Raw genomic sequence first — 20,753 nt, 5'->3', positions numbered from 1 at the left:
CACAACCTCCCTAGGCAATTTGTTCCAGTGTTTAACCACCCTGACAGTTAGGAACTTTTTCCTAATGTCCAACCTAGACCTCCCTTGCTGCAGTTTAAACCCATTGTTTCTGGTTCTATCCTTAGAGGCTAAGGTGAACAAGTTCTCTCCCTCCTCCTTATGACACCCTTTTAGATACCTGAAAACTGCTATCATGTCCCCTCTCAGTCTTCTCTTTTCCAAACTAAACAAACCCAGTTCTTTCAGCCTTCCTTCATAGGTCATGTTCTCAAGACCTTTAATCATTCTTGTTGCTCTTCTTTGGACCCTTTCCAATTTCTCCACATCTTTTTTAAAATGCGGTGCCCAGAACTGGACACAATACTCCAGCTGAGGCCTAACCAGAGCAGAGTAGAGCGGAAGAATGACTTCTCGTGTCTTGCTCACAACACACCTGTTAATGCATCCCAGAATCATGTTTGCTTTTTTTGCAACAGCATCACACTGTTGACTCATATTTAGCTTGTGGTCCACTATAACCCCTAGATCCCTTTCTGCCGTACTCCTTCCTAGACAGTCTTTTCCCATTCTGTATGTGTGAAATTGATTTTTCCTTCCTAAGTGGAGCACTTTGCATTTGTCTTTGTTAAACTTCATCCTGTTTACCTCAGCCCATTTCTCCAATTTGTCCAGATCATTTTGAATTATGACCCTGTCCTCCAAAGTAGTTGCAATCCCTCCCAGTTTGGTATCATCCGCAAACTTAATAAGCGTACTTTCTATGCCAATATCTAAGTCGTTGATGAAGATATTGAACAGAGCCGGTCCCAATACAGACCCCTGCGGAACCCCACTCGTTACGCCTTTCCAGCAGGATTGGGAACCATTAATAACAACTCTCTGAGTACGGTTATCCAGCCAGTTATGCACCCACCTTATAGTAGCCCCATCTAAATTGTATTTGCCTAGTTTATCGATAAGAAAATCATGCGAGGCCGTATCAAATGCCTTACTAAAGTCTAGGTATACCACATCCACCGCTTCACCCTTATCCACAAGGCTCGTTATCCTATCAAAGAAAGCTATCAGATTGGTTTGACATGATTTGTTCTTCACAAATCCATGCTGGCTGTTCCCGATCACCTTACCACCTTCCAAGTGTTTGCAGATGATTTCCTTAATTACTTGCTCCATTATCTTCCCTGGCACAGGAGTTAAACTAACTGGTCTGTAGTTTCCTGGGTTGTTTTTATTTCCCTTTTTATAGATGGGCACTATATTTGTCCTTTTCCAGTCTTCTGGAATCTCTCCCGTCTCCCATGACTTTCCAAAGATAATAGCTAGAGGCTCAGATACCTCCTCTATTAGCTCCTTGAGTATTCTAGGATGCATTTCATCAGGCCCAGGTGACTTGCAGGCATCTAACTTTTCTAAGTGATTTTTAACTTGTTCTTTTTTTATTTTATCCGCTAAACCTACCCCCTTCCCATTAGCATTCACTATGTTAGGCATTCCTTCAGACTTCTCGGTGAAGACCGAAATAAAGAAGTCATTAAGCATCTCCGCCATTTCCAAGTTTCCTGTTACTGTTTCTCCCTCTTCACTAAGCAGTGGGCCTACCCTGTCTTTGGTCTTCCTCTTGCTTCTAATGTATTGATAAAAAGTCTTCTTGTTTCCTTTTATTCCCGTAGCTAGTTTGAGCTCATTTTGTGCCTTTGCCTTTCTAATCTTGCCCCTGCATTCCTGTGTTGTTTGCCTATATTCATCCTTTGTAATCTGTCCTAGTTTCCATTTTTTATATGACTCCTTTTTATTTTTTAGATCGTGCAAGATCTCGTGGTTAAGCCAAGGTGGTCTTTTGCCACATTTTCTATCTTTCCTAACCAGCGGAATAGCTTGCTTTTGGGCCCTTAATAGTGTCCCTTTGAAAAACTGCCAACTCTCCTCAGATGTTTTTCCCCTCAGTCTTGATTCCCATGGGACCTTACCTATCAGCTCTCTGAGCTTCCCAAAATCTGCCTTCCTGAAATCCATTGTCTCTATTTTGCTGTTCTCCCTTCTACCCTTCCTTAGAATTGCAAACTCTATGATTTCATGATCACTTTCACCCAGGCTGCCTTCTACTTTCACATTCTCAACGAGTTCCTCCCTATTTGTTAAAATCAAGTCTAGAACAGCTTCCCCCCTAGTAGCTTTTTCAACCTTCTGAAATAAAAAGTTGTCTCCAATGCAGTCCAAGAATTTGTTGGATAGTCTGTGCCCCGCTGTGTTATTTTCCCAACATATATCCGGATAGTTGAAGTCCCCCATCACCACCAAATCTTGGGCTTTGGATGATTTTGTTAGTTGCTTGAAAAAAGCCTCATCCACCTCTTCCACCTGGTTAGGTGGCCTGTAGTAGACTCCTAGCATGACATCTCCCTTGTTTTTTGCCCCTTTAAGCCTAACCCAGAGACTCTCAACACTTCCGTCTCCTATGTCCATCTCTACCTCAGTCCAAGTGTGTACATTTTTAATATATAAGGCAACACCTCCTCCCTTTTTCCCGTCTATCCTTCCTGAGCAAGCTGTACCCATCCACACCAACATTCCAATCATGTGTATTATCCCACCAAGTTTCAGTGATGCCAACAATGTCACAGTTGTATTTATTTATTAGCACTTCCAGTTCTTCCTGCTTATTCCCCATACTTCTCGCATTTGTATATAGGCATCTAAGATACTGGTTTGATCTTTCCTCCCAGTTTTGTCCTGACTCTCCTTTCTCTCTGCCAATATAGCCCACACTCCCTCTCGTTTCCGACCCATCTCCCCGGTCTCCATGTTCCCCACTTACCTGTGGGCTTTGCTCACCTGTCCCCGTCGAACCTAGTTTAAAGCCCTCCTCACTAGGTTAGCCAGTCTGTGTCCGAATAGGGTCTTTCCTCTCCTCGAAAGGTGAACGCCATCTCTGCCTAGCAGTCCTTCCTCGAATAGCATCCCGTGGTCTAGGAAGCCAAAGCCCTCCTGGCGACACCATCTTCGCAGCCAGGCATTCACCTCCATGATGCATCTGTCTCTGCCCGGGCCCCTACCTTTGACAGGAAGAATTGAAGAGAATACCACCTGCGCTCCAAACTCCTTCACCCGTACTCCCAGAGCCCTGTAGTCACTCTTGATCCGCTCAGTGTCACACCGCGCAGTATCATTTGTGCCCACATGGATGAGTAGCATGGGGTAGTAGTCAGAGGGCCGGATAATCCTCGACAATGCCTCCGTAACGTCTCGGATACGGGCCCCCGGCAGGCAGCATACCTCCCGAGATGAAATGTCAGGGCGACAGATGGGCGCCTCCGTCCCCCTCAGCAGAGAGTCTCCGACCACCACTACCCTACGTTTCCTATTCGCAGTATACCTTCAAGTCAGCGGCACTGCTATGGGTACCCGCATGGCACCAACATTTTTATGGCTGACTTAGAACAACGCTTCCTCAGCTCTCGTCCCCTTACGCCCCTACTCTACTTGCGCTACATTGATGACCTCTTCATCATCTGGATCCATGGAAAAGAAGCCCTTGAGGAATTCCACTATGATTTCAACAATTTCCATCCCACCATCAACCTTAGCCTGGATCAATCCACACAAGAAATCCACTTCCTGAACACTACAGTGCTAATAAGCGATGGTCACATAAACACCACCCTATACCGGAAACCTACTGACCGCTATATTTACCTACATGCCTCCAGCTTTCATCCAGACAACATCACACGATCCATTGTCTACATCCAAGCTCTAAGATACAACCGCATTTGCTCCAATCCCTCAGACAGAGACAAACACCTACAAGATCTCTATCAAGCATTCTTAAAACTACAATACCCACCTGCTGAAGTGAAGAAACAGATTGACATAGCCAGAAGAGTACCCAGAAGTCACCTACTCCAGGACAGGCCCAACAAAGAAAGTAACAGAATGCCACTAGCCGTCACCTTCAGCCCTCAACTAAAACCTCTCCAGCGCATCATCAAGGATCTACAACCCATCCTGAAGGACGATCCCTCACTCTCACAGATCTTGGGAGACAGGCCAGTCCTCGCTTACAGACAGCCCCCCCAACCTGAAGCAAATACTCACCAGCAACCACACACCACACAACAAAAACAACTAACCCAGGAACCTATCCTTGCAACAAAGCCCGTTGCCAACTCTGTCCACATATCTATTCAAGGGACACCATCATAGGACCTAATGACATCAGCCACACTATCAGAGGCTCGTTCACCTGCACATCTACCAATGTGATATATGCCATCATGTGCCAACAATGCCCCTCTGCCATGTATATTGGCCAAACTGGACAGTCTCTATGCAAAAGAATAAATGGACACAAATCAGACATCAAGAATTACAACATTCAAAAACCAGTCGGAGAACACTTCAACCTCCCTGGTTACTCAATTACAGACCTAAAAGTTGCAACTCTCCAACAAAAAACTTCAAAAACACACTCCAACAAGAAACTGCAGAACTGGAATTAATTTGCAAATTGGACACCATTAAATTAGGCTTGAATAAAGAGTGGGAGTGGATGGGTCATTACACAAAGGAAAAACTATTTCCCAATGCTAAATTTTCCTCTGCTGTTACTCACACCTTCTTGTCAACTGTTTGAAATGGTCCATCCTGATTATCACTACAAACGTTTTTTTTTCCTGCAGATAACAGCCCACCTTAATTGATTAGTCTCATTAGAGTTGGTATGGCAACACCCATTTTTTCCATGTTCTCTGTGTAGATATATATCTTCCTACTGTGGTTTCCACTGCATGCATCTGATGAAGTGGTTTTATTAGCCCACGAAAGCTTATGCACAAATAAATTTGTTATTCTCTAAGGTGCCACAAGTACTCCTTGTTCTTTTTAATAAAATGAAATTGCTGTTTGTGACCACATGCCTGGTATTTCCTGAAAAAAACTGAGTGTGATTCATAATGTTGTTTTAAATGTGAAAGAGAGTCTATATTAGCATTTCTATATCAGGCAAGTAATTTACACTAAAGGATTGTTCAGATTTGAAATCTTAAGTCTTACAACTGTTGAATCTAAACCTGAAAGACCGTGTTTTCATGCTGCCTCACTTCTGCCTGGCTATGTGCACATTAACATCAGTACTAGGTGATTTACAGCAAGAAATCTACTAGTGTTAAAATATCACCTTCAATGGTTTAACCTGGTCCAAACCCATAAACGAATCCGATCTTAAATAAACCGTGTACTGGTAGTTTCCAGGTTTGCCTGGTGCAGGAAACTTCAGTTCTACCTAGAAAACACAATTAATTCCACATGTTTTTTTATTCTGAGCAGACCTTCGAAGGATGTGTGTGAACAACTTATAATTGGCTTCTGTACTTTGACATGCAGTACACATCACAAAATAATAGTGATTAATTTTTAGTTAAGTTACTTAAGGGTGCTACTTTGTCCACAAGCCACAGCATAGTAAAATACATGCATGAGATACGTGCTAATAACCACAAATAGGTACCAAAGAGAGGGGATATCTAAGCACAATAGCTGGAGCAAAGGATTAATTTTACCACTACATCACATTTTTACTATTTGTTGTCCTGGAAAAGTGACCCTAAATTTTTTTTAAAAGTTTTAGAAAAAAAGTTATTTTGTACTTCTGAAGATAAAAAAAGGATAGTAAAATTAGAGATTAATAGCTAGTCTGTGGAAAGTATTTCATGTACCTTATCACTATTGCTATATCATACTGCAGTTTAATTAGCAATATAGTTAAGTAAAAATGCAGCACTTATTTCTTGTATGCAGCGTGAAAGGATTAAACGTTCAATAGGATGTTAATAGGGAGGAATTAATGCAATTTCAAGTGATGAAAGAAATTTTACAATTCTATTTTTTAACAACTAAAAAGCAACTATCAATAATTGCAACGACAAGTAGATATTTCTGTGGCAGTGGGAATTTGCTCAGAAGTCCCAGAAAAACAAAAAAGGTAAAAGTAAACACAGGGGGAGCTGAACTGCATATAACTGCTTAACTTGGATGATTTTTGCACTTACTATCTAGCTTTGCCTTTGGTAGTATGGGCAAACAAACCTGAAAAAAATCTCATTTAAGTTTTATTTCCAATAATAAATAAAATCTAGTTGAAAAAACAAAGTTCTGTGAAATCTGTAGGATGAACTGATGTAAGCAATAAAAAAAAGCAAAACAGCATTTTCAGAACTACTTTATAATGACTTAAATCATTGCTAGATTAACCCATGTAGTATAACAAAGTAACAGAACATTCACATGCCCTTTTCTGACCTTAGAAATCAGGTCAGCCCTAACATACCAAACCGCCCTCCATGCTCTGAGATATCAAAAACCACACAGATGACAGTAAGTAATTTGTCTTACATGATTCTTTTCATGTAACAGTTCTATTTTATAACACTATAGCCTTCCAAGAAGAATATTTCAACTTTTAATTTTTCTACAGAAGTATAACAATAATATAACATTATGGAATATCAACATCCAACACCACCTGCTGAGGTTATTAATTCACTAAATCTCTGTTTTACAGAGAAGTTATCAATATTAGCTGTCCTACGGTTAAACAGTTTTATTCAAAAGCTATCTATGCACATGAATCCTGCTGGCCATCAACTTTTCATGCCAGAATCAATCACAGTTCCTCCTTGCCAAACTCTCCTTTTTCAACCTCAGTTTTGGAAAGAGAAGAAGCCAGAATAAAACTGCTCAAAAGTTATTCCCCTCCACGAAGTTTTACAGTAATAAAAGATCCTGTTCTACTTTTATCAGTCAGATGAAGACAAACTATATCTAGTCTCTCTCTACCTAAGAAAAAAAGATTATGGAAACACAGCATTACAGTTCAGAATATGCTATGTAATTATACTAATATTGAATGTAAATCACTTCAAAGTATTTTATAAATATTTAAAATTAAGTGTTTGATACTCAAATCTACAAATACGTTACCTCTTCTCTATCTTTTAGTGTACACACATGATATGGCATAGATACTAATGTCTGATCCTTCCGATCTGCAATATACAGCCACCACCATTCTTGTTTTTCCTGTTAAAAAACAATATGAAAGACTAGAAAGTAGAGGTAACATTTTATAAGGCCTGGTATACCATAATATATTTATATCTGCACTGTAATAAATTAAGAATAAACTACCTTGTAAGAGTTAAAAACTTACAGTACATACTGCACATTGAAGAGGAAGCGGTTACTGATGCCTGGTCTACACTTAAAAATTACATTGACCTAGTTACATCGCTCAGAGCTATTAAAAGTTTCACACCCTGAGTGCCACAGTTAGGCTGACTTAACCTCTAGGGTAGATAAGAATGCCTCTGGCAACCTAGCCACCACTACTTGGAGAGATGGATTAACTACATCGATGGAAAAACCCCTTCCATTGATGCAGGAAGCGTCTACTCTTTGGTGCTACAGAGGCACAACTGCAGCACCATAGCTATGCCGCTGTAGTGTAAACATGGAGCATACGCAGCCCACTCGAGGGACTATACTGGAGAAAACAGAGGGGAAGGCATATAGTCTTTGTTTAGGTTATAAAACAAAATGGTCGGGAGAAACCAGAATGCCAGTTTCTGTAAGCAACTTTTTTCCTCATTCAGTTCAGGCTGGTGGTCTGGTAAACAGTCGCAATACAATACGCAACAAATTGAAATCTCTCTCTAGAGGGAGACTTAGACATATTGTTGCCTTATGGTTAATTAATACGTTACTTGAAAGTTGTTTCAATGCTAATAAATGGTTGCTGGAGTGTTTCTACAGCTTTGAAGGAACTTTTCTGGTGGTCCACGCTGAAGGGCAGGGCTTAGGCTTGGAACCTCTAGCAACACTTGACTACCTCCATAGGTGGGAGACATTTTTTATTAATGATGTGTAGAATGTGAAATGATGTCTGGACTTCACTGAAATACTTTCAACCCCAACTAGTATTTTACCTACATTTTTTGCTTGCAAATATTTCAGAAGCCTACAGGATTGCACAGTAATCAATTAATTAAATTGCAATTTAAGTTACAAAATTACAGTCATTACAAGTTATCATCTTTTACTTTTTAAAGCGACTAATTTAAGACTAGTAAATCACAGAAATCCCACTAATACACACACATGGAATAAATAGCAGAATCTATTTACTACCACCAATAGAAATCCTGTATTCCTATCACACTACTGAACACTAAAGCTGATTAGCACAAAATCTATTTTGCATTGATCAGCTCAAGGTGAGGGGAATGTGAAATTAACTTGACATATTAATTTTCCATTTTTATAGTATATCAATCAGTGGGAAAGCGCCTGCATTTCCACTCGATAGGAGCACAGCTTTGTGTGTTTAATGGGCCAGTCACTGAAGACAGGACATGCAGGAACTTATGCATAAACTGATTTTTAAACGTTTAGATTGTTGCTATAAGTTTAAAAAATACTAATTTTTTATTACGTTTCCTATGTGCATGTTGTCACATGTGGATATTGAGGACAGATTGATTTTTAATTTTAATAATTAAAATTCGAGATCAGATTACTATTTTTAAATAATTTTCAATAGGGAAGAAGGATCCTATGCAGAAGAAATTTGCATTTAAGTGTATGAGAGTCAGTGGCAGCTATGCAGCAATGGATAACTAAAGCGCGAGCCAAGTACGCACTATGAATTATGAGAAACACAGTAGAGATGGGCAAAAATTTTCAGCCAAAATTCTTCATTGACAAATGCAGATTTGGATCAACCAAAATATTTTGAGAATTTGTGTCAATTTTGATTAGTTGTTTTCAGTCGAGAAAAAAAGTCAGGAAATGTCAAAATAGTTCATTTTGATATTTATTAAATGAAATGTTTTGATTTTTCAGCCTAGATTGACAAGGGACTTCAGCACCTTTCACAAAACATAGAAGAAGGGGGAGGTCCCCCCTTATGACCAATAGCCCAGTGGTTAGAAAGCTCTTCTGGGATGCAGAACTCCCAGGTTCAAATGCCCACTCTATTTGATGCGGAACAGGGACTTGAACTTGGGTCTCCCACCTCCCAGGATAGTACCCTAACCACTGAGATATGGGGTATTCTAGGGATGGCTCATTCTCAGTAACTCCTGTTGAAGCTACTCTACCTTGTAGGAAATACTTTATATACAATGGTCCAGAAAGAGCGAGAATGACTCTATAGGCTTAGGGCACTCACCTGTGAGCGGCAAGAGTTGGATTCCAATCTCTGCTCCAATGAATATTTTAAGTATTGCATTGTAATACTGTGTTCAAATATTTATGGAGGTGGCCAATTACCATCCTGACCTTTTACATGTTGTACCTCTTTCCCTTACATTCTAACATACAGTTGAGCAATAGATACAGTTGTCAGGGCATGGATTATGCCACAAAGTTGGTGTTAAAAACAATTTTTGACAATTATGGTAACAGGAAAAAAAAAATCAGGAGCCGTTCATTGCTATAACTTTCACAGGGGTCAACAGATACAACTCCTTGTAATTAAACATGCAATCCTAATTTGGTATTGTTTGTCACAGAGGGATAATCTTGCAGGAGAGGTGTCACCTTCCTATTCTTTCCAAACCGATTATTGGTTGGACTCGACAGTGTATGCCTACTTGAACCTGGCAGGCTACTATGCAGTGGGCAAAATGCCTTTTAACAGATGGGTACAAGTGCAGGCATGCCAGGAAACCAGTATGTTCATGGAGCTGGAATACTGGGGCATAATTCTACCTAAAAATGTCAAAGCCACAATCTGTGCAGTTCTTGGATCTATGATTGAGGGAACAGAAGAGATTTATTTATTTAGGAATATGTATAAACTGAAGATACAGCCCTGGCAAACAAAATTAATTAGCTGCCCAAGAAGTTTGTTAAAGCAGAGTTAAGTTTGCTCAGTGCTGACTCATGACCTTTTAGAATGTTGTGTTCAGTCACGCTCAAACCTCTGAAAGCCAGGAAATACAGAGTTAAAATATATGCCATCCCCCACAATGTAACCTGAACTCTTCCCCTTGAGCTGGCAATAACAACTGGGAATTGTTCAGTAAAGGTAGTGCCATAAGTAGCACATGAAGGACTATGAGGCGTCATTGTTTGCACTAAACTTCAGATTTGATTTGCAGCATTTATCTGGACACACTCCAGCTACATTCACTGTGTTAGATGTAAAAAGAACAGGAGTACTTGTGGCACCTTAGAGACTAACAAATTTATTAGAGCATAAGCTTTCGTGGGCTACAGCCCACTTCTTTGGATGCATATGTGTTAGATGTAGGTGCACTGAATGGTGGATAGATTAGTTGGAGTTGGAAGACTTGTAACTGTGATATGAGGAGAGGTGCATGTGTACCTCAAGGGATCAAGTATGCCAATGTTCTGTTCTGTAGGTGAGTCAGTAGCAGTGACTTCTCATCATGGGGATTTTCAGCAGTCCAATTGCATACATGACTGCGATCTCCTGTGAACAGTGAGTGGGGTAAGTGAAAGCAATGTCTCAGAAGGAATACTCCTGGCAATGGTGATGGGGTGGTAACATTTAGCAACTTTGGGGTGATTTGTGCAGGCTCAGGTTTTGAGTTTAGACAGCTCCTGTTCACTACACCTTGCTCTAACACAAGTTTTGTTTTGTGCTCAGTATCCAGTGCAGTCTGTATCCACACTATTTGTAGCAATTGTAAGAGTAGGGTACTAATATGTGCTATTGATGTGTTGGGGCATCACCTGAAGAGGGCAGAGTTAAGGTTGTGTTATGGAAGTAATGTGTATCGTTACTCTCCATTTGCTAGTTTTCAGAGATTTGAGCGTTGGTAACTTGATGTTCTGAAACGGCACTAGGCATCACTGGACAACCTCAAGTCTGAATTAAACATTTTGGACAGTTAATTTCCTATTTTTATTTAAAATAACTTCTCAGTATCCCTATGTTTTAAAGCTCAGTTCTCCCCATTCCACTGCCGCTGGCTCCTTGGAAATGATTATATAGAACACAGAAGACATTGTCTGCATGTTAGTGACTTCAATGCCCATGAATCAGCTCATCTCTCTGCCAACCCAGACAGCCCAGTCCTCCCTCCCCAGCAATGGAGGAGTGGGCATCGACAGGGGCCTCAAAGGTTGAGGAGCTGGGCAGAAGATAAAGGAACAGTGCAGCCACTGACATGGAGTCAGCGGGGGTGTATTTTAAAGAGTGGACAGTAATGGTTTGGACACATGGATGTGGGAGGCAGAACTGAAGCCCCCCCTACATCCTACACTGTACAACTCTGACCATGTTCCTTTCCTCCCCACACTATCCTGCACTGCTCTGACCTCCATTTCCCCCCTAGAAGAAGCAGCATTGAGGGGGAAAGGTGACCCTGAAGTTCCTTCCCTAATGATGGGGGCAGCAAGAGGATCAAGGGGAGTTCTGGGTTCCTTCCACTGATCAGGAAGCAGTACAGGGAAGGGGAGCCACTGATGGAACGGGAATTGTTGGGTGATGCAGGGCGGGAGGGGTGTAGCTGTAGGGGAGTATGGTGGGAGTGAAAGAAGGAGCAGATGGCTCCATTTCTTTCCCCTCCACGTATGTCACAGGAGGAGAAGGTGCTATAAAGAAATGTATAATGAACTGTGTTAGACAAATGTATATTAAACAACATTAGAGAAGTATACATATATTTAACAGTGTCAAAAGAAAGCGTAAAAGGGAATTATTCTGCTTTCTGTATGTGACTTCTTGACACAGCTTTCAAAGGTTGGAAAAAAATGAAAAAGTTGTTTTGTGTCTTATCTGCAGCAGATTCTTGATATTTGTGGATAACAGGATGAAGCGAACCATACAATGTGTAATTTACTAGCAAGACAGAGTAGGGAGGATAAACACTGACTGGGCAGAACTAATCAGCAACTCCAAGGCCATAAAAAGCAAATAAATAACAAGATAACTGTTGTAAGAAATAATGAATACATTGAAACAATGCTTAAAAAAAATAGATATGAGGGATCAATTGGAGTTTTAGCAGAATAAGTAAAAAGGTATTAAAAATAGATTTTAAATTAAATGTTTATAATTGAGGTAGTTTTGATAATTTGAACCTGTGCAATGTTATGAGACAATGTATAAATGGTGTGCGGTTAATAAATGGGGGTGGAGCAACACAGGACTTACACCAGAATGGACCAGCATGGATCTAATGATGACAGAAAGCCTACCTATGCCCCGGGACTGAAAAACTGATCTTTATGCTATTCTCATCTAACTGCTTTATGCTTAGTTGTCCTAAATTTTTCTTATTAAAAGCTTTAAAAATCAGCTAAGCTTAGTAACTGGCATGGAGAGTGCTTTTAACCCAACAATACCCAATTTCCCATTTTATGGTTCTGCTGTGCCCACACTTTTGAGTTCCTTAAGACCAAATGGTCCCTTTGATGATGATCCCTTATTTGTTAAGGAATCATAGAAAGTTACATTTTTGGAAACCCAGTTCTTTGTTCAAATTTTACTCACTGAAACTGGGTTTTCAAAAACAGTGTTTGGATGATCCCTTACGCTAATAAGGTTTTGCCTAGGGGTGTGCTGGGCCCTCAGTAGTTGTGCCAGAGCACAGCCCTAAGTGGCAAAGGGGCAGACGCTGCACCATGTCAACCCCACTTCCGTTGCCTGCACTGCTCTGATACCTCCCTCACTGCTCCACCACCGCACCCCCCATATTCCCTAGCTCTGCACCAAAAAAGTTGAGAATCTGAAAATGTTATGAGCACATTAGGGGGGTTGTGTTACAGTTAACTCCTTGACCAGATGACTCAGTGACTTGCTTCCTCTAATCACATACAGTCCCATTGTTCAGGAAACAGGCAAGGAGCATGAGTCATGATTACACTACCTTAACTTCTTACTAGTATCTTTCATTTTCCCTCTAATTAATTAATACTAATTGCTTTCACAATACTTCTAAATCAGACTCCCTGTGGATTTTAGAGCACTTTAAAATATTGGCTCTTAACCCAGAAACTTTAGTCTTCAGGCAAAACTTCCACAAGGAGCCACTTCAGACTGAAGACAGAGAACTAACGTGCACAACACAGATTCTCTCAGAACTGCCAGTGGTAAGGCCTAAGCTCATAGTACATGCATGCTGCTTAGGTAGATGCTCAGCATGTCATCGTCAGCTACCCAGTTAGAGTGAACAGAGGCTGACTGAAAACCCTCCAGCTTGCAACAAGCTTTAGTCTTGCTACACATGCATGTTTCACTCTTTGGCTTGTCAGTATGGCTCCAGCTGACCGGTCTAAATTTAACCTTCAATAACTTCCGAACCATTGCGTCCCAAAAAAGGCAGTGAGGGCCACACACTAACTGAGGTCAATTCTGAGCAGGTGAGATCAGTTTGGGGAGGTTTACAGTCAGTCAATCAGGCTCACATGTACAGAACAAAACCCCTTCAGAATCACCAGGAAATTGTTGTAAACATCTAACTTTAAGGTGACTTTATCTTAGGGACCCTATTGCTCAAATAACCCCAAATTGGCCCACTAATGGGGGGGAGGGATAGCTCAGTGGTTTGAGCATTGGCCTGCTAAACCTAGGGTTGTGAGTTCAGTCCTTGAGGGGGCCACTTGAGGATCTGGGGCAAAATCAGTACTTGGTCCTGCTAGTGAAGGCAGGGGACTGGACTCGATGACCTTTCAAGGTCCCTTCCAGTTCTAGGAGATAGGATACCTCCATTAATGCTACCCTATACTCCCATAATGCACAGTAAATTTCTACATAATCTGAGGCAGCATAGGTATGTTAGACTATTTAGGATAGTCACTTACAGTTTGAAAGATGACTATCAACCTTAACGATAGCAGAACTGCTGCTCTGCTATACCACTCCAGAGAGAGAATGGGGAATGAGAAAAGGGGTATAAGTCACCATCCAAGAAGAGCTTTCTGCAGCAGACTTTGACAGATATGATTCTGTGACCAACTTATATGCAACAGCTCAGCTGGAGGAGAACAAATGAAAAATTCAGTTTTCAAAAAAAAAATTATACTGGAAGTAACTTTTTTTTTTTAAAAAGACAAGTCTCAAGCAAATCGGCAATTTTGCTCTGTATAAATTAGCAATTTTAAAAATTAGAATTTTAACTTTAAAACAGTATATAAATGCTAAACTATTAAGTTATGTACTTTGGTTGTATTACTTCTCATTTTTCACAGCTCTAATAAAGTTCACTATTGCTGACCTCAGGAAAGTAAAGACTGTAAACAGGATGTGTTATCTTTGATTTGGTTTCCAGAAGGGCCCGCTCCTTTCGCTGTATACTTTGCTGTAATTCTTGCCACTCCTGTTGAAGACAACAAGGATTTAAAGAGTTACTTTAGTCATCTTTTCTCCTATTAAAAATGAAATCCCAGCACATCAAGAACAGCACACAGACAGTATGGTAAATGCCTGTGCTAAGCTTCATATTGTAAAAAACAGGCAAGTGTAGACAGGGTTCAAATTCTAAAGCCTGATGCTTAAAAATCAAATGACAGCGAAATACATGAGCCCAGCCATATGGACACTTCTGAAAATGTGCTCGCTCCTTGTAAAAATCTGCAAGGCCACTAAATTATTCTCCTTCGAATCACTCTTCAAAACTTACTTTTTCAGTGTTGCCTACAAAATACTCATCAAGGGCTAAGCAGTTGGTTGGCCACGACCATTGTTCAAGACACTTAATTATCTCACTATTACCTCGTGCTCACCCTGTTTGTTGCAACTGTTTTCTCTTATCTTATACTTAGACTGTAATATCTCTGGAGAAGGGGCTATTATTTTATTGTGTGAGACCCTAGCACAGCAAGCCTCTTGGAGCCAATAGAACCCAAATTCACAATAATTCTAACTTACCAAATGTCATATACAAACTTATATACACACACATACTTCTCCCACTGCTATGTGTGTGTAAAATGAATTATATGATGCATAATAGCTACTGTGCGTCAAGGATTTAAAATGTATGGGGAGGTTTTATACTGAAATCTCACAGCATCAAAGTTGATTAACTGTCAAATTAAGTTGAAAAACTTTAGTACATTCTTCTGCTAAAATTGAAGTTTTCATTTCTCTTGTCCTGTAATTTTAACATTTCTCTCTTTCCTTTCTGTTAGGGAACACTGCACTAAGGGGCATGCATCATGGCAACCCTCACACTGGAAGGGGAAGGCTTGATAGGATTTTCTCCTGAGAGAGTTGATCCTACTACTTCATCCTTGTGTTGTTCAGCCTGAGGTGGTTGCTAAAGAGATACAAATATGTTTTCCCCACAACTCCAGAGGCAGAATTACCCTTCACCACAAAGTGAGACTTACAGCTTCATCATCTTTGTTTTGTTTCTCATCTTGTTCTCTGTCAGAGTCTCTTTCACTTCCATCATCTCTTTCACTTTGAGAGTCCCTGTTAGTTTCTTCTTCATCAGACTCGCTTCCTTTATCAGAAAGTTCTTCATCTTCCTCCCTTATTACAACTTCCTAAACAAAAACAAAACAATCTGTTATTCCCATGGGCAGCATTCCTGTGTTCCAAGTCTGAAGGCCATGGGCTCTTAAGTCTCACTTGAGGACTAGTACCTAATATGTGACACTGCAATGCCATGTGGGTACTGCATTGTTTAAGATAGGGTTCTTTGAACGAAATGTAAAACAGATTTCAAGACCATTTCTGGTTGATATATGGGGGGAATTAACATCCTAAAGTACTAAAAGAGTTGTGATGTCAGAGACAGCAATACTGAAAGACTTAATAGCTGGGATATTTGTCCACTATTTAGGAACTACCAATTTTTAGTTCACTATTGTGAGTCCCCCATTATACCACTTTTCATTACTAATACGTGAAGTGCTCTAAAAATACGGTTCTGTATTCACATGTTATTGGGTGGTTAACCCCTTTAGGGGGAGTTAGGGCCCAGTCTACCCACGATGGGCGTAAGGAGAACAAGCCCATCTCAGCCCACCTGTAAATAATTTATTGCTTAAGTGGCTGGTTAGCATCTAATTGGCTAACAAGCACATGGACCTGATAAAAGGCAACCAGCACTCAGGTGTTCCTAAGGGAGAGGAGCTCCCACAGAACAGAGCAAGAGAACTCCCAGGACAAGGAATTTAGGGAGGAACTTCCCACATAGCTGTAGGGAGCCCAGCCTGCAAGGAGCTTCGTGCTGCCTGGAGAAGAGCTGCAATCAGCAAGGCCCTGCAGTGGCCCTGGCTCCATTAAAGGAAATACGATTGAAAGTGCCTTGCAGATAAAGTGCCTGAGAGTGGGATGAATAGACTCAGGCAGGACTGAAACTCAGATGAAATATGCCTTCTAGGTAAGAAGCCCGGGTAAAGGACTTACTTGAATTTATTACATTTTCCGTTAATAAGTGATTCCCTCTAAAAGGGACATCGTTTGATACATAAAAGCCTTGCTAATTTTATTGATAACCTAATCAGGCGCATCCATAGCAAAGCACATGGCCACAGGGGGGCAAGCAGGGACAGCACACACCTTTTACACAGCAATACATCATTTGAAAAAGAACCATCTCTTCTCCTCCCCTGTATCTTCTTCAACATTAATGTCACGCTCTAATTGAATTTCTCTAAGAATTGGTGTTTCAGTCATGTTTGTCATTCCCTTAGTATTGGGCTAATTTTTTTAACTGTTAAACAAAAATACCTTTCATCCATATGCTCCCAATTCACTAACAAAGCCCAGGAAGAAGCAAATCAGAGCAGAGGGAGAGTTACTCCTTACACACCTTTCTAACGTGTTCATAAAAAAAACTGTTATGGGGACTTCAATTTGGGAAACACATGCAGGTCTCATGCAGCCAATACCAAAACACCATTAGAGTTTCTAAAAGTCAGATAATTTTTTAACACAAAAATTATTGCACCCAACATGAGGTAACTATTGTGAACCTCATTGTGGCAATTAGAGATGAACTAGTCATTGAACTGGAAGTTGGTAGTTGCCTTGGGATCAGTGATTGTTTACCCATATTTAACGTAACCAGATCATGGAGAAAAGTCCCAACCAGTAAAATACACACAACATAGTGCTTCAAAAAGGGATAATTTTCCAAAGAAGAAGAAAAGTAAGAGTAGAATTGATTGGGAGGAAAAAGGTGAATGAAAACTTGAAGTTCTTTAGGAAGACTTTGGTTAGATGGCCAAAAAGCTACCATTCTACAATCAAGAAAGACTTTGAGTAAAGTCCATCCTGGTACAGTGAGAAAGCGAAGGCAGCAATTATATATATAAAACAAATGCAAAAAAGGGATGTTGATAGCAATTGATCTAAATTAAGAGTTACGGAATTGTAGACACTGATAAGGGAAACTAATGACATCAAAGAAAAAAATCCAAGTCACGAAGGGACTAAGGACAGTAAAAACAAAATTCCTTAAGTATATTAGGAACAAAAGAAAACCTAACAATGGCCCATTACTCAGGAGACATGGTAAAATAGTTAATGATGCACAAAGGTGGAAGAATTCAATAAATACTTCTGCTCTGCATTTGGAAAGAAGTGGGATGATGTACATTCCAGTCCCATAGTAACTAAACAGGATGTTATTTAACATTTGCCAAGAATAAATATTTTTAAATCAGCAGACCTGGACAACTTACACCGAATTGTCTTAAAGGAGTTGGCTGTATAGATCTCTGGCTTGTTGATGTTAATTTTTAATAAATTTTGGAATGCCGGGGAAATTCCAGAAGACTTGAAGAGTGCTAGCATGACAATAATCAGAAGATGGGAAGCAGGATGACCCAGGTAATTGTAGGCCAGTTAGTCTGACATCAATCCGGGCAAAGTAATGGAAAAGCTGAAATGGGATTCTATTAACAAAGAATTAAAGGATGGAAATATAATTAATGCTGGTCAACAAGGCTTTATGGAAAACAGGTCTTGTCAAACAAACCTGATTTCATTCTTTAAGATTAAAAGTTTTATTGATAAAGATAACTGCACAGATGTAATATAGTTACACTTTTGTAAGGGGTTTGACTTAGTACTGTATGACATGCTGATTAAAAATGAGCACTATACACTATCAATAAAGCATGTTAAATTGATTAAAACTACTAACAGACCTCAAATAGTAATTGTTAATGTGGAATCATCATAGAATGGGGATGTATCTAGTAGAGTTCAACAAGGATCAGTACTAGGCCCAATGCTATTCATTACTTTTATCAATGATCTGGAAGTAAATATAAACTTATAGCTGATAAAATTCAGACATGACACACAGAGTGATGGAGAGGTAAATGATGACAGGGCAGTCAGAGCAACCCGGATCTCTTGCTAAGCTGGGCCAATTCAAAACAAAGTTTTTTAATATAGCCAAATGGAAGGTTGTACACCTAGGAACAAAGAATGCAGCCCAACCTACAAAATGGTAGACTGTATTCTGGAAAACACCACCTCTGAAAAAGATCTAGGGGTCATAATGGACAAGTGACTCAACATGAGCTCTCAGTGTGGTGATGTTGCAAAAAAGGCTAATGTGATCCTTGGCTATATAAACAAGGGAATAGGAATAGAGAAATTATTTTACTTCTTTTATTGATGAGAACAATATTGAAATACTGCATTCACTTCTGGTGTCACATTTTTAAAAGTATGTTGAAAAATTGGAGGGGGTGCAAAAAGAGCCCCAAAAATTATTTGAGAGTTGAAGAAACTACCTTACGCTGAGAAATTTAAGGAGCTCAATCTGTTTAGTTTATCAAAAGAAGATTATGAGGTGACTTGATTACAGTGTGTAAGTACCTTCCCAGGGGGAAAATATCAGGTACTAAAGGGCTCTTTAACCTAGCAGAAAAAGGCCTAACAAGGATCAGTGGATAGAAGTTGAAGCCAGACAAATTCAAATTTTTAATAATGAGGGTTATTAACTACTAAAACAAACTACCATGGGAAGTGGTGGGTTCTTCATCTCCTGAAGCCCTCTAATCAAGACCGGATGCCTTTTTAGAAGATATGCTTTAGTTCAGGGGGACAAACTTTTTGGCCTGAGGGCCACATCTGGATATGGAAATTGTACAGCAGGCCATGAATGCTCACGGTTCCCAGCCAATGAGCTGTGGGGGCGGCGCTTGGGGCAGAGGCAGCGTATGGAGCCCTCTGGCTGCGCCTATGCCTAGGAGTCAGAGGGGGGACATGCTGCGTCTGGGAGCGGTGCAGAGCCTCAGCACATGCGGAGCAGGGCAAGCCCCAGACCCTGCTCCCCGTCAGGAGCCAGAGGGTCAGATTAAAATGTCTGAAGGGCCGGATGTGGCTCCCGGGCCGTAGTTTGCCCATCCCTGCTTTAGTCAAACAAGTTCCTGACACTCAATATAGGGATAACTGGGTGAAATGTAATGGCCTGAGATATAAGGAGGTCAGACTAGGTGATTTAACGGTCCCTTCTGGCTTTAAAATCTTTCAATGAAATACCCCATTAGCTTGCTTTTGCTTCTGCTGCTTTGGCTGCTGCAATGGAGGAGGAGCAGGTTTCTTTTTCAAAGGTTTCTTTTTCTTTGATTTTGAAGCCTTCTTGGTTCCTTTATTCTTTTGCTGCCATCCTTTGTTCTTAACTTTGTTGGCATCTCCTTGCTGTAAGAAAACATGGTGGTTAAATAGTAGGCAGATTAAACTACACTAAATATTTTAACTTGAGGCAGCCATCTTCATATGCTTCAAATGTTTTAAGATATGCTCCTACTTTAAAAGCTAAGTCCTACTGGATATTTGTATGGGACTTTGTGAAAAGATCCATCTCAAGTACACGAATGAGTCACTCAAAATCTGAATGAAGGTTCATTTCTTCAACTAGGGGTACGTCTACACTTACCGGAGGGTCCGGCGGCAGGCAATCGATGTTCTGGGATCGATTTATCGCATCTGGTTTAGACGCGATAAATCGATCCCGGAAGTGCTCACCATCGACGCCGGTACTCCAACTCAGCGAGAGGAGTATGCGGCATCGACGGGAGAGCCTCCCTGCCGCTCTGGACCCGCGGTAAGTTCGGACTAAGGTACTTCGAATTCAGCTACATTAATAACGTAGCTGAATTTGCGTACCTTAGTCCGAAGTGGGGGATTAGTGGGGACCAGGCCTAGGAAGCAGAGGCACTGTAATATAGTCTAATTCTCAACTTACCCCATCCTCTGTAGGTTGCTCTTCTGCTGCGCAGGTGGACTGTTCCTTTTCAAACACTTCCTGATTAGGGAGGAAATGAAGTCTTAATCTTTGTCTGTGCCAACCAGCACTGATGCTTAGAGAATTACACAGTCACTTGCATATTAAAGTAAATTTAACTAGACTAAATCTGAGGGGTTTTGTTCATTATTGAGAATTCTGTTTTCACGGATAACCATAAGACACTAATTGACCAGTATGAAACAGATTAAGCAAAATTTCAAGCCTTTGTATAGGATTTTACCAACACTAGCATAGTTCATCTATTTAAAAATTCTCAGAATAATTACAGGGTTGTCTTGTGCTGAAAGATTTTCAGTAAAAGCTATGTTATCCGGCCCTGTACCAGCCAGCAAGCTCTATAAATTGGCATTTCTGATCTTCATTGAAAGTCCATTTTATAGTCTGGTCAGTGTGAGGCCAGCAGGCTCCCTACCTGCCTCCGCGTGGCTCCCTGGAAGTGGTGACATGTCCCTGCTATTCCTAGGCAGAGGCACAGCTAGGTGGCTCTGTGCGCTGCCC

General features: G+C 40.6%; 1 protein-coding gene across 1 annotated transcript in view; it reads right to left on the bottom strand.

Moving 5' to 3' along the window:
• The window catches only part of SEC63 (SEC63 homolog, protein translocation regulator), a 121,384-nt gene that overhangs the window by 2,302 nt on the left and 98,329 nt on the right, over positions 1-20,753 (bottom strand). Inside the window, exons 15-20 of the mRNA XM_054022238.1 lie at positions 20,193-20,252; positions 19,487-19,645; positions 15,364-15,522; positions 14,247-14,348; positions 6,979-7,077; positions 5,177-5,281 (exon numbers count right to left, since the gene is read on the bottom strand). Of these exons, the coding sequence (XP_053878213.1) occupies positions 5,177-5,281; positions 6,979-7,077; positions 14,247-14,348; positions 15,364-15,522; positions 19,487-19,645; positions 20,193-20,252 (684 nt within the window). The remainder of the gene's footprint in view (positions 1-5,176; positions 5,282-6,978; positions 7,078-14,246; positions 14,349-15,363; positions 15,523-19,486; positions 19,646-20,192; positions 20,253-20,753) is intronic.

This window comes from Malaclemys terrapin, chromosome 3 (assembly GCF_027887155.1).
Source record: "Malaclemys terrapin pileata isolate rMalTer1 chromosome 3, rMalTer1.hap1, whole genome shotgun sequence".
Lineage (NCBI taxonomy): Eukaryota > Metazoa > Chordata > Testudines > Emydidae > Malaclemys > Malaclemys terrapin.
Note: the sequence above shows the minus strand (reverse complement) of the source record. Positions and strands in the feature narration are given on the sequence as shown.